This window comes from Hydra vulgaris, chromosome 05, assembly GCF_038396675.1.
Source record: "Hydra vulgaris chromosome 05, alternate assembly HydraT2T_AEP".
In the NCBI taxonomy this organism is placed as follows: domain Eukaryota; kingdom Metazoa; phylum Cnidaria; class Hydrozoa; order Anthoathecata; family Hydridae; genus Hydra; species Hydra vulgaris.
In genome coordinates this window covers 44,845,598-44,860,120 of record NC_088924.1, presented here as the reverse complement: position 1 = coordinate 44,860,120, position 14,523 = coordinate 44,845,598, and the positions used below count along the sequence as shown (strand labels likewise).

General features: G+C 28.4%; 2 protein-coding genes across 2 annotated transcripts in view; one reads left to right on the top strand and one right to left on the bottom strand.

Moving 5' to 3' along the window:
- The window catches only part of LOC136080894 (NACHT, LRR and PYD domains-containing protein 10-like), a 46,408-nt gene extending 44,959 nt beyond the window's left edge, over positions 1-1,449 (bottom strand). Inside the window, exon 1 of the mRNA XM_065798283.1 lies at positions 1,348-1,449. The gene's annotated coding sequence lies outside the window, so the exon portion shown is untranslated. The remainder of the gene's footprint in view (positions 1-1,347) is intronic.
- LOC136080895 (uncharacterized) lies at positions 1,448-12,462 on the top strand. Its single transcript, XM_065798284.1, has 9 exons — positions 1,448-1,682; positions 1,819-2,052; positions 2,224-2,334; positions 2,597-2,740; positions 3,327-3,654; positions 5,046-5,440; positions 5,565-5,817; positions 5,890-6,065; positions 8,568-12,462. The coding sequence occupies exons 2-7, from the start codon at positions 1,876-1,878 to the stop codon at positions 5,628-5,630; spliced, it is 1,221 nt and encodes a 406-aa protein (XP_065654356.1). The 5' UTR covers positions 1,448-1,682; positions 1,819-1,875; the 3' UTR covers positions 5,631-5,817; positions 5,890-6,065; positions 8,568-12,462.
- The last annotated feature ends 2,061 nt before the right edge of the window (positions 12,463-14,523 follow it).

The following is a 14,523-nucleotide window of genomic DNA, read 5'->3' as shown; positions in this document are numbered from 1 at the left end:
TCACAGTCTAATAATAATTTATATTAATTTTTTTTTTCTCTACTAAATGAGAAACTGTTTAAGTCTAATAACAATTTGTAATAATTTTTCCTTAATAACAATTTATAATAATTTTTCTTTTCTTTACTCATTGAGAGCATGGTCAAATACTAACAAAAATTAATATTAATATTTCCTTTCTTTACTCAATGAGAACCTGCCAAATTCAATTAACATATATATATATATATATATATATATATATATATATATATATATATATATATATTTTTTTTTTTTTTTTTTTTTTTTTTTTTTTATTACACAAAAAAAATAAAATATCAATTTTTAATTTTTATATATTAATTTTTCTTTTCTTTACTCAATGTGAATCTGTCAAATTCTAAAAACAATTTATATTAGACTTTCTTTTCTTTACTTAACATACCCCTGTCAAATACAAACAACAATTTATATTAATTTTTCTTTACTTTACTCAATAAGAACCTGTCAAAGTCTAATAACAATTTATATCACTTTTTTTTTTCTTTATTCAATAAAAACTTGTCAAATTCAAAGAAAAATTTATATTAAATTTTTTTTTCTTTACTCAATGAAAACCAGTCAAATACTAATAACTATTTATATTAATTTTTGTTTACTCAAAAAGAACTTGTCAAAGTCAAATAACAATTTATATCTTTTTTTTTTCTTAATTCAATAAGAACCTGTCAAATTCAAACAAAAGTTTATATTAATTTTACTTTTCTCTACTTAATGAAAATCTGTCAAATACAAACGACAATTTATATTAATATTTTTTTTACCTAATGAAAACCTGTCAAATTCTAAACAGAACTTTTATTAATTTTTTTTTCTTAACTTAATGAGGATGTTAAATTCTAATAAAAGTTTATATTAATTTTTCTTTTCTCTATTTATTGAGAAACTGTCAAATTCTAATAACAATATATAATTTTTTTTTACTTTACTTAATAAAAACCGTTCAAATTCTCAGAACAACTTTTTCTTTTCTTTACTCAGTTAGAGCCTGTCAAATTCTAATTACAATTGAATTAGTGAAAAGAAGAAAAGTACTAGTTCATTTTTTGCTACTTGCACTATTTTTTTTATAATTTTATTTAAGTTATGTGGATCTCTCTACGTACTACAAAAATAATATCTTTTTTTTATTATTTTTTGCTATAAAGTAGATTTTAACTAGTCGAAGAACATTGATTATCTCGAAATGAAAATATTGGACTAGTACTGTTCTTCTTTCCACCGACTCAATTTATATTTTGTTTTTTATATTTACTCAATGAGAAGCTATTAAATTCTAATAATAATTTAGATTAATATACTAACCTCCTCAATATCTTTAAGATTAACCTCATATAAGTGGTTGGTGCATGTTTCCATACCGCAAAGTCAGGTGGTGTCTTTGAGTCCGCAAAAGTCGTAAGTCCATTTCGCAAAATTATGTTTTACATGAATAATTATTCAATTTGATATAATTAAATTTATAAATAATTTTAGCCATGCTTTTTTGTTTGTTCTACGTAGCCGAAAGGATTATATTAACCTAAAGGATTAAGTAGAAAATAGTAACTGCATAATGGAAAAAATTTATTTTTCATATGATAAGATATCGGGAGACGATAAGAGTTTAAATTTGTTAGAAGATTCAAGTCTTATTAAGGGTAATTAGATAAGTTTATGGTATATATTATATAATTTTATGTATTTTGTGCATTTTTAATTTTTCCAAATTTGAAACTTTTATTTTATTTTCACTATTTTGAACTAATAAAGTCATTATTGGTATGATATTTTTAGCGGAAAAGTGGATATGTGCAGAATCATACGAGGAAATACTCGCTTTGATTCGAAACTATGAAACAGAAACTGTGTCAAAGTTTACATGTTATTCTGCTGACAAAGGATGACTCAGTATCTTTTAATGGTGTTCCATTCATGATTGTAGGAAGTAAAGTTCTTGATTGTATGCATGGAAGAGATAGAAAAGTATCTTTTAAAGAAGAATATAAAATGCGTTGCAATGATAGAAAGGTATCTTGAATGTGCTATATTTATTTATATTTAACTATTTATATAAGGTATATCATATACTTATTTATTTATAGTTATATATTATATAAGTATATAATAAACTTGAAAACTTTAATAATTCAATTATAGATAAAATATAAATACAATACATGTTTATTACAATGATAATAGGTATCTGATCACAGTTACTTTAAAAACTATGAAATGATCCAGAACACAAAGAAATTTAATTGTAGTTCACAAATAAAGATCAAAGAAGTTATGAAATTTCCAGATTTTAAGGTTTTATTTCTTTTAAATTATGTTAGTTTTATTTAATATAGAAAATAATAAATTATTATTAATAAATATTTGACTATTAAAATTTAGTAAAAAGGTTCTTAATTCCTTTGCCTATAACCAACAAGTTTTATAACTAATAAGCCAATTGCTTAATGATTTAAAAAGATTTCTTTTTTTTCTTTTTTCAGAGAAATATTATATAGCTTTTTGAAAAAATACTAGTTTGTCTTGAACATTTTTTTTAAATGCAGTACCTCTTTAGATTATAGAAGATAGTAAATGGAAAAGAGTAACATCCTCAAAAAAAATTCGTAAAGCAATTTTAAAAAATGAAGCAGTGGGACAAAAAATGTTTTCAGTTTTTCTTCCATCAACGAGTTCTCACACTGGTCACTTTACTGGAGATGTAAACAATTTTGTATAACATCTGATTTTAACAATAACCAATTTTAATCACAAGTTGTATAAATTGTTGATGTTTTAATTTCTAAATTTTTTTTTACATTATAGCTTAAACCAGGGATGCGGAGTCCCAAAAAGGACATCGGATTTGAAAGTCACAAAAAGATTACTTTATCCTAGTTTTTGGTATCCAGGAGCTTTAAAAATATAAATAAGTTTATGGACTACTAATAGGAAAAAAATTAAGACTTTTAGGTTAGGGGAACAATCGTTTTTTGAACCCGGAGTCTTCAAGTCATTAAATCTCAGGAACTCTTTTCTTATAGCAGATAATAAGTCAACAATCATGTTTAGAGCTTCTGGACACTAATGACTCGGAAAAAGTAGAGATATAAAGCCGGAGTCCTTTTGGGACTCCGCATACCTGGCTTAAACATTTTTCTTTTAAAAGTTCTTTTTTTAAAATTATAGGCTCTTAACAAGTGGCTTTTCCCTTTATTTAATTAATTTTTTTTTATTGAAACCAATCAACTTTTAAATTTTTACATTTTTTATTTAAATTTTCTGATAATTCTTTTTATTTTTTTAAGGCTGCTGGTATATCCCAGCCAATTGATGCAAGATTAAAAGAAGAAATATTTACATCATCTGAATTTATAACTAGTGTTGATGAAATGCGTAGGAGATTAGAAATCATTGTGACAAGAGAAATGTTTAAAAATAGTATTTGTCCATCTAAATCAAATAAAAGATTCATCCCATCGAAAAAAACTATTCGGTGTTACATGTTGGAAGCAGTAAGAAAGAAAAGGTATTCAAACATTGACCAAGAATGTCTTATAAAAAAGATAGAACAATGGAAAGTTGAAAATCCTCACAGAAGATTTTATCTTCGACCTAAAGGGATAAGTAAAAATTGTATGTATTTAATATTTTACTGTGAGCACTCTTTACTTAACTTCAATTTTCATCAAGATATACAAAAATGAATGTGTATATATTTTTTTCCTTGTGTTCCTTGTGCATGTTTAAATAATAAAATACTATATTTTAAACACTATATTTAAATAATAAGCTTTTATAAAATATTTTTGTAGTGCACATTAAGGTGAATGCTTTTTAAAAAAATTCAAATACACTATGTAAATAACTGTTCTTTTTTTTTGCTAACGTTTTATATTTTTCGAAAAAATATGTATTTAAAACAGGGCTCCCAGATACTCACTGTTTTTTTAAAAAGAAATACAATCCTGCACTTTTTAAGATAATGTGTCATTTTGCTTTTGCATTTCTTGTTCTAATCTGATTGCATAGGACATTAAAAATTATCATAACTAATTTTTAATCATTTTAATCACTGCTTTTTAAATATATATAATGTCTTAGAAGTAGTCCATTTAAAAAAATTTAAGGTAAAACAGAAATGTAAGATTTAAGAAGATAAAGAGACCTCCCACAACTGACATTCAGATATCCAACATAAATTAAACATGTTTAATTATTATTTTTTTTAATTTATATTTAACTTGGAAATAAATCATTTAATTTATTTTAGTTCATTACTAAATGATATTTACTTTTAATAAACCTTCTCTGAAACTATTTTTACAATATCTTTTTTCACTACAATACCTATATTATCACTTATAGGAACAGATTTTACTAAGAAAGAATACTTACGGGGACATTAGCATTATTAAGAGCACCTGTGTACCCTGTACACCTTTGTGTACCAGTTATTTTTTTGTCCCCGCAAGCACCATTTTTTTTTTTAAATGTACCCTTAACCACCTTTTTTAGAGAGCATAAAGTAAATACAATGACTATCATATAGCCTGACTCGCAGTGTTTAGATAAGGTCAGCATCAAGGTCAGGGTTAGGAGGAAACAAGGTTTAAATATGGTTATATTACTGTAATTAATCGCTTTTGTAAATAGATGAAAATAAAAATGAAATATAATATATAATAAATAAATAAAAATGACAAAAATAAATATAACAAATATATTTTTATAACAAAATAATAAATTTAAATATGTATAAATAAAAATGGAAATAAAATAAAATAAAAAAACAACGGGAACATAAAAAAACATGTCCTCATAAATGCCAACTAGGAGTATATATATATATATATATATATATATATATATATATATATATATATATATATATATATATATATATATATATATATATATATATATATATATATATATATATATATATAATACATATGTATATACAAGCACATACATCTAAATAAACATATATATATATATATATTTATTTATTTATTTATTTATAGATGAAGTTGAATGCTCAGCCGTCGGAAGCACCGAAGTTGAGGATGAGATTGTTGTAGAAGCATCAAGCAATAGTTTTTTATTTGTTTATCAAACTGAAGAAATGCAGAGGTTATTAAAAATATATGGCAATGAAATTACCCTTTTGGATGCCACTTACAAAACAACAAAATATTCTTTACCACTCTTTTTTCTTGTTGTAAAAACAAATGTGGACTATCAGATAGTAGGTACCTTTATTTGTGAAGGAGAGTCAGCAAAAAATATTCAAAGTGCTCTTGCCAAAATAAAAGAATGGAATCCTAATTGGAGTCCTTTATATTTTATGGTTGATTGTTGTGCTGAAGAGATTAATGCTATTGAATCTGAAGAGATTGATGCTATTGAATACATCAAGGTATTTCAAGTTTTTAATTAGCTGCTTATTTAATTTTGTTAAGTCCTCTTGCTGAATCATTTTATATTTAAGTGGTTTTATGTTTAAGTAAATCAAGTTTTAACTTATATATTAAATTTTTTAGAGTGCCAAGTTCTCATATGTGACTTTCATCGGGAACAAGCGTGGGAACGTTGGTTTAATAAAGTAAATAATGGTGCCAGTGACATTAAAGTAGAAATGCTAGAAATGCTAAGTAAAGGAAAGTTGCCAGAGCTCAGTCAAATGTTGATTTAGCAAAAGCCCTTGATAACTTAAAAAAATGTGAACATTATTTAAATCCAAATCATAAAAATATGATTAACTGGCTTGAAAAGCAATGGTTACCACATATTGAGGTTTTATTTTATTTTTACTTTTTTTCTTAATTCTACACTAAATCCATTTATTCTGTACCATTTTATTAATAGAGGTGGGCATACTTGTATCGTAAAGACAGATTAATGGTCAGTATTAATACTAACAATGGAGTTGAACGGCAAAATGAAACCTTCAAACATTCATACCTGAAAAAGCATAGTAACTCTAGTTTATCAACCATGCTTACTATTCTTATTGAAGACTACTTTCCAGATTTATATAATAGGTACTTAGTATTTTATTTTTTTCTTAATAAAAGAGAATATTTAGTAATAGTATAGGCTATTTAAAAAAAAAAAACGACCTTTACGATAGTTTTATCAAAATTATCCAAAGGTTCTTATCAAAATTATCCAAAGGTTCTATCAAAGCATGCTAAAGTGTTCTTTATTTACTTTAGTGTTCATTATTTCCTTATAAAGTTAAAAAAATTTGAAATAATACAACATAACTTAAATATAACTTAGTATACATTTTGATAAAGAGTCTACTCTAATGAGCACAAAATAATTAAAAGGGAGATTTTAAAGGGAATATCTGATATAAAAAAAGATTTTTTTTATTCTTTTTAAATTTTAAGTTTTGATTCAGGCAAACTACCATTAACAAATTTTAAAAAGTGAACAAATGTCAAATATTTTTCACTTATTGTGCAAAGTAACAAACACTGGTGCTACACTATTTTTTGAAACAATATTTTAAAACACTTAAAATATTGCACTTGTCAAGATTGGAAAAGAACTGGGTATCTTTGCAAGCATTTCTTTGCAGTTTTTAATAAATTTCCTTCATGGTCTTGGTACAATTTATCTCAATTATACATTGACTCACCCTTTTTGAACTTGGATAAAGAAATTTCTTTTGGAAGAAAACCTTTATTGCCTCCAAATGAACTGTTTATTACAAACAACAAAGCAGAAGACAGAGAAGTAGATTGTAGCTTAAAAACATTGGAATCACTTCCCAAACAAAAAACGTGGTTAAACACTAAGGCATCCTTGTTTCGAGAACTAGCTAAGCAGTTAATTAATGAATCATACCTTATTGAAAATGAAGAGAAATTAGATAATGGAATTGATATTCTAAAAAAAGTTAAAAAATCATTTGAAGAATGCATTCCAAATGAACAAGGTATTCATTTGCAGCCTGTTCAAAAAAATAAGCGTCAGTTACAAGCATTAAGCATTCCCTTAAGAAAGAAGGTTGCATTATATTCGGGGAGGCATGGAATTGGTGCAGAAAAGTTGAGGGCCTCAAGCAGTTTAAAAATTGAATCAAATAAAAATCATAAAGTCCTAGTTGAGTCTGAACACATAGATGCAAGTGAAAATGTAATTCTTCAGCAAGATAATACAGAAGAAAGTATTGAATGGATTATGTTTGACAACAACCTGCCTGTGTTACCACAAACTGAAATTGATGTTATTGAGAATAATGATATGCTGACAGATGTAAGTATCAATGCTGCCCAAAAAATTCTTTTGAGTCAGTTTCATATGAAATCTGGGTTTCAAGATACCATTTTAGGTGAAAAATATATGTTTCGTGAGGAAAAGAATGATTTTGTTCAAGTATTATATACTGGACAATATCATTGGATTACCATTTCTAATATGAATTGTCCAGCGGACACAATTTTTTACTATGACAGTCTTTTCCATGGCCAAGTGAAGGATCATGTTAAGCAGCAAATATGCAATATATATAAAACAAAAGGAAAAATCTTAACCATCCATGTACGCAAATGTCAACAACAAACTAATGGTGTGGATTGTGGCGTTTTTGCAATTGCAAATGCATTAAACATACTTCACAAATTTGATATTGGAGCTTTATCTCTAGACAAAGACAAAATTAGAAAACATTTTATTGAATGCATTAAAAAAAGACATTTTTCTGTCTTTCCAGTTAGCCAATCAAAATCATGTTTTAATGCAGAAAAATTAATCACTTTAGAAATTTCTTGCTCATACCGTTCAAATTGGGTATGGTATCATGCAAAAAATACCAATCTTTATATGGTACAGTGTGATATGTGCAGCGAATGGTACCATAAAAAATGTCATGGATTTGTTTAGCTTGTAAAAAAAAAGAATTGTGTTCATTAACATGAATGAAAAATTAGTCATAAATCAAAAATCAGTCAAAATGCTTAACAATTTTCATTCGTTCTTATATCAAAAAAAAATTTATTAATGGAAAAACAAACCTTATCAAAAATGCGAAGTTTGATAAATTTTTACTTATTCAGTAAGTTATAAACTGTTTACACAGCATTATTTTATTTATGTTATTTAATCAGAGGTTATGATATCATTATTTAATCAGAGGTTTAGATATCATTATTAATAAACAAAGTTTTAGAAACAAGTGTTGAATTTAGTTGTTTTAAAAGAAAAATTGAACCTATAGACTTTCATTATTTAAAATATGCTTTTCCTATTTTTAATTATATATTGTTAAAGGCAACTGCCAACTACCTTATATTTTTGTATATGTTTTTTCACATATTATAGATAGGTTTTTAAATGCTTATTTATGATAATATTTTTGGCAATTCCCTAAACGTGTTGTTAATAAAAGAATGAAACTGGAACTTAAATATAAGCTTGGAAAGAAGCTACAAGTTGTCTTAATAATACATGTTTAACTGAGTTTGTAGATTTGTTAATAGACTCTAAACAAACAAAGAAAAATTTCTGAATGCTTTTTATAAATTCTATTTTAGGTCAGCTTTATCTGGTAACTGCCCCACAGCTCACAATTATTAATTATTGGAGGAACTATAAAAATAAAATGAAGGAAAAACTAAGTATATAAAGTAATGTCAAATTCATTGGTAAGTTACAATATGTATGTTTGTGTTCTGTTTAAACTTCTGGCGCTGTTGGCTCACTCAAAAATTACTGTATGTTTATTTGTTTTCACCCGTAAGTTACTGTATGTTTGTTTGCTTTCTGTTTGAACCTCTGGCTCAATGTTGATTCACTAGTAAGTTACAGTATGTATGTTTATGTTTTGTTTAAACCTCAAGTGCAATATTGACTAACCCGTAAGTTACTGCATGTATGTTTGTGTTCTGTTTAAACCTCTGGCGCGGTGTTGACTCACCCGTAAGTTACTATATGTATGTTTATGTTCTGTTTAAACCTCTGGCGCGGTGTTGACTCACCCATAAGTTACTACATGTTTGTTTGTGTTCTGTTTAAACCTCTGGCGCGGTGTTGCCTCACCCGTAAGTTACTATATGTTTGTTTGTGTTCTGTTTAAACCTCTGGCACGTTGTTGACTCACCCTTAAGTTACTATATGTTTGTTTGTGTTCTGTTTAAACCTCTGGCGCGGTGTTGACTCACCCGTAAGTTACTATATGTTTGTTTGTGTTCTGTTTAAACCTCTGGCGCGGTGTTGACTCACCCGTAAGTTACTATATGTTTGTTTGTGTTCTGTTTAAACCATTGGCGCAATATTGACTCACCCATAAGTTACTGTATTTAAGTTTATGATCTGTTTAAACCTCAAACGCAATATTGACTTACCCATAAGTTACTGTACATATGTTTGTGTCCTGTGGAGACCTCTGACGTGATGTTGACTCACCCGTAAGTTACTTTATGTTTGTTAGTGTTCTGTTTGAACCTCTGGTGCAATGTAACTTACCCGTAAGTTACTATATAGTTGTTTGTGTTCTGTTTAAACCTCTGGCGCAATATTGACTCACTCATAAGTTACTATATGTATGTTTGTGTTCTGTTTATACTTGTGACGTGTTGTTGACTCAGCTTTTAGTTACTTTATGTTTGTTTGTGTTCTGTTTAAACATCTGGTGCTCTGTTATTTTAGTGACTGTCAAGTTAGTCCACTTATAATATATCCATTTGTAATACACTTTTTAGATAAAATGCTATATATAGAGCTCTCTTTTCCTGATGGAGTAACACTTACAGAAGTAACTTGCACATTTTCATTTTCCAATATTACTTTACCCTGTTTTAGAATTGTTGCAATTTTACCATTTTGTCCATTATTACACACCTGTGTGTAATAACGGATAAAATAGTAAAAACAAAACTTTTTTATATTACATTTTTTATAATTAAAATTTTGTCCATTATTACACAGGTGTGTAACAATGTACAAAATTTTTGCAATTTTGTCCATTATCACACACCTGTGTGGCAAAGAAAGCTTTTTTTTATTTATTTTTTTTAAACATCTGCGCTTCCAACAAGGCTGCAAGCAACCACTAATTAAAGTTGGAAGTTACTGGAAGAGAAAAGAAGAAGATTGTAGGGCAAGATAACGATTGACGGACGACTTGAAGGATTGCAAATTATATGAATCAGGAAAGCAAGATGGAGGAAGTGAATTCCAAAGAGCTGATGTTCGAGGAAAAAAACTATATGACTAAGCGTTTTTGGAGCACTTAAGAACAGTCACAGAAAAAGGATGAGGCTTGATTAAATGACGAGTAACACGATAGTGAATTTTAGTAGATGGCACAAGAGGCGCTAGCCCTTTAAAGCAGTGCCCATTATAGTATTTGTAGAAAAGAGAATGGTTGGAGGTTAGCTGCAAGAGCAGGTCCAACTATGTTTATGATGTGTTTTTGCACCTTGTCTAAAAGAGAAAAGCATCATTAGAAGATCCGCTCCAGATATGACAACAGTATTCCATACAAGGCCAGATTTGAGATTTATAGAGATAGAGAATAGAATCCGAAGTAAGAAAGTGTCGAGCTCGATAAAGAGATGCAACCTTAGCAGATGCTAATTTTGCAACTGATTTGATATATGGTTTCCAAGAAAGTTTGGAAGTAAGAGTTAACCCTAGAAAATGAAGAGTAGATGACTCATCGAGTACATCACCGTTCATAAATATAGGAAGATCTAAATTATTGCAATAACGATTGGCTGAAAAAAATTAAGTTTTATCTATATTAAAGTTCACCAGCCACTGTGAGCCCCATGCTGTAGCAGAAGTGAGCTCCTTTTCAAGCTCAAATGCCCCTCCAAGCCATCAGAGAGTGTTGGTTTCTTATTACGACAAAAGTAAATGGTAGTATCATTAGCAAACAATGCCACCTTAGATGTGAGAATATCTGGAAGATCGTAATGTAAATTAAAAAGAGTATAGGACCAAGGATAGAACCTTGAAGAACCCCTGAAGTTACAGATTAACAAGAAGAGTGTTGTCCATCGAGGACAACTTATACTACGATTGGAAAGGAAGGATTCAATAATCTTAAAGATGTTTCCAGATATACCAAAGAAGAAAGCTTATGGAGAAGACCAGCATGCCAAGCTTTATCAAAAGCTTTTGAAATTTCAAGAGCGATGGCCTTAACCTCTCCACCTTTATCTAATGCACGCTAAAACCTATCAGTTGTTAATGTTAGCAAATCAGCTGTAGAGCGAGGAGATCGAAATCCATATTGATGGTCAGAAAGTAAGTAATTAGATTCAAGATGAGAAATTAAGTGTTTGTTAATTAAAGATTCAAAAACGTTGCTTATGATAGGAAGAAGACTAATGGGACAGTGGTTAGACGAATGAGAACGCTCTCCAGAATTTTTGAAGATAGGGATAACAGATGCCTCTTTCCAGCAGGCTGGAAAACGAGACTCTGATAAGCACTTGTTGAATAGTTTAGAGAGTATAGAAGATAGCTCTGTCTGGGCCACAAGCTGTAGAAGAGTCTAGGCAGAAAATCACTTTAGATATGGAAGCTGGAGTGAAACGAATGTCAAGCAATGGATCAACCTGTTTGTTGGCAATATCAGGTAGAATGCAACTAGTGGAATCAAGAGATGATATTGAAGAAAAGTTTTTAGCGAACAATTCAGCTTTGTCTTTAGGTGAGGTGACAAAGTCTGAACCATACAAGAGAGGTGGAATTAAAGATTTGCCCTTATTATCGATACTATTAAAGATTCTTCAGAAATCACGAGAGCCTAATTTTTGAGATGAGATACGAGATTTCAAAGACAGTTTTCCATAATGTTATTCGTTTTCAACTGAATACTTTATGCATTTTTTTTATATCTTATGTTTGTGTTATAGCAGTGAAAGAACAGTTACAGTAAAAGAATGCGACTTTGCAAAATGATGAGTTAGGTGGTCTCAAGTTTTTTTTGACTGAACAAGAAATAGTAGCTCTCCTAAGCACCAAACATGTTTGTAGATAAGAGTAATAGACTTAACGTCTTTGAGGTTATTAAGGCAAAAGATTAGGAGCTTGGTTTGGTCCAACTACATTTCCAATGCGTCTTTCAAATAAGTCTGAAAGATTAAGGGCATTAGAAGAACCAGTCTAATAATTACAACAATAATCCATAGAAGATATAAGAATTATCCTTCCAAGGAGATTGCCATCTAAAGTTTATTATCATTTCCGAAATATTTTTTTTTAACTTTTTTTTTAACTTTTTTTTAACTAATGTTTAAAAGTTTATGCTTACTTTTTTAGATTTTTTTTTTAGAGTCCATTTTTATTACGCTCCCCCTGTTCTTTTATGTTCAATTTTATTAATAGAAATGAGAATGTGCAAGAAAAAGCAGTTTGCTAATTGATTGTGTATTTTTCTGTCATATGCTTTCAATCGTTCTGCATAAAAAAAACGTACATGTGAATAGGAAGGAACCTTGACGTGGTTCATGTGCTTTAAAACAAATACCTTCCAGACAGAAACTTTCTGACAACTTGTTTGTGAGTTGTAGTATTTTTATACTGGTAATATATCGAGGGTATATTGCCAGAACGCACTAAGTCATTTTTCATTGTTTTGAGATAATTATGAGATATTGTTTGGCAGTTTAATGAAAAAAAAATTTTTCATGTCATGGTGTATATTCCCATTGTATATTTGAGAATGATCAATAACTTGGTACTATATAGAATATAAGGTGTGGTGCGTTTTGGAAGTGATAAAGCATATAATAATAAGTGTTTGTGTTGACTTAACTCAAAACCAACAAAAAATGACTTAGTGCATTCTGGCAGTATACCCCCGATATAATCTTTTGGTTTTTGAAATTCTTGCTTTCAGGGTGTTTTTTTTCTTGTTTATTTAGATAACACGGAAAGCATTGCGGATTTTAAAGATAAAGGTATAATTTTTATTAATTCTAAACACAAGCAGATGATTTAGAGTATTATTAAATAAAATGTAATGATCGGAATTTGATTGAAGTTTGTTTCCAATATAGATAGTTTTAACTTGTTGAATTATTTTTTAATAACTAATTCTTTAATTTTCTACTTGGTCGTTCAACTTAAATGTTTTGTATCTACAACAAATGGCTATGTGAGATCTTATCGTAATCTAATCATAAAATTATTTTTGGGAAATAAGCAGTATGAAGAATAAATGTTTAAGAAGATGTTTGACAACGATATAAACTTCAAAGAATTTTTAACATACTATTTTTAATTGCAGTTAATTTATATTAACGTATTATTTATGTAACGGTGCGTATGTAACTTAGAAGATATTCATGAAATTGTTTGTTCATTTTTTTAAATTTCATACTAGTTTTATTGATTCATGCTTTTTCATAAGTATTTTTTTTTTAATTATTACTTTTGATTTAAATGCAGCCATTAAAAGCTTATATAATTAATCGATTTTATTACGCGGCATCATCTTAAGAAATTAACCTCTTTTCATTAAACAGCCACAGCTTATGAAATTAACAATTTTGGCTTCAATCATTTATTTATGTATTTTTTCGTAACAATGATTTCATAGGAACTTAAAAAACGGAAATTATAATCTATATTGAAAATGTCTTTATTTTCCAACAGTTGGCTAATAAAAAATAGGGAGAGATTTAGCAATGAGACGCGGGCAACATTTGACAACGGCGTTCGTCGTGAACACGTCGTTTGACTAAAACCATTTCAAAAAACAACACGCGTCTAATAACCGTTAACAACATTGACGGTTGTATTCTGCTTGAAATCTGTAGGAGATTTAGTTTTTTTAGGCCACGCTAAAGATTTAGCAGATGTTTATGAGTTTTTACTTTTAATTGAGTCAAACGATTCCCATGGATATGGTTTCTTTATTTGGAAGAAAGCCTACAGAAATATGCTTTATTTTTAATACAGTAATTGATTTTATTTATGAAACCTCTTGTCATTTTCAGAAGTTGAACAAACTTTGAAGTATGCAATAGAGTGCTGGAATGCAAAAGAACAAAGAGGAATTTTTAAACAAATTCTTGAGGAAAAAATTGTTAAGTGAAAATCACGAGAAATAACTTTCTTATTTTTCTTTTTACCTTGTAAATTACTAATATGTAAGTTATTATATCACATTGTAGTAGTAGTAGTAGTAGTAGATGCTGTAGCCGCCTGAAGACGACGAGTGTGTGTATTAATAACACACTTAGACAGCCGTGTCAGTATTAATTTTATTTAAAAGGAGCCAATTGTCTAATTGTGCTTAAATTTTCATTAACTACATCTTTAGGTAGTTTATTCCATGGTTTTGTTATTCTGTTAGTAAAGAATGAGTGTCTTAAGTTGCACTTTGTTTTTTCGCGTTCAAACCTGACACCGTTTCCTCTAGATAATTGAAAATCATTAGGCTTGAAACCGTTTAAAAAGTCCACATTTTCAATCTTATTTAATAACTTATAAGTCTGGATCAAATCTCCACGAAGTCTGCGTTCACATAAT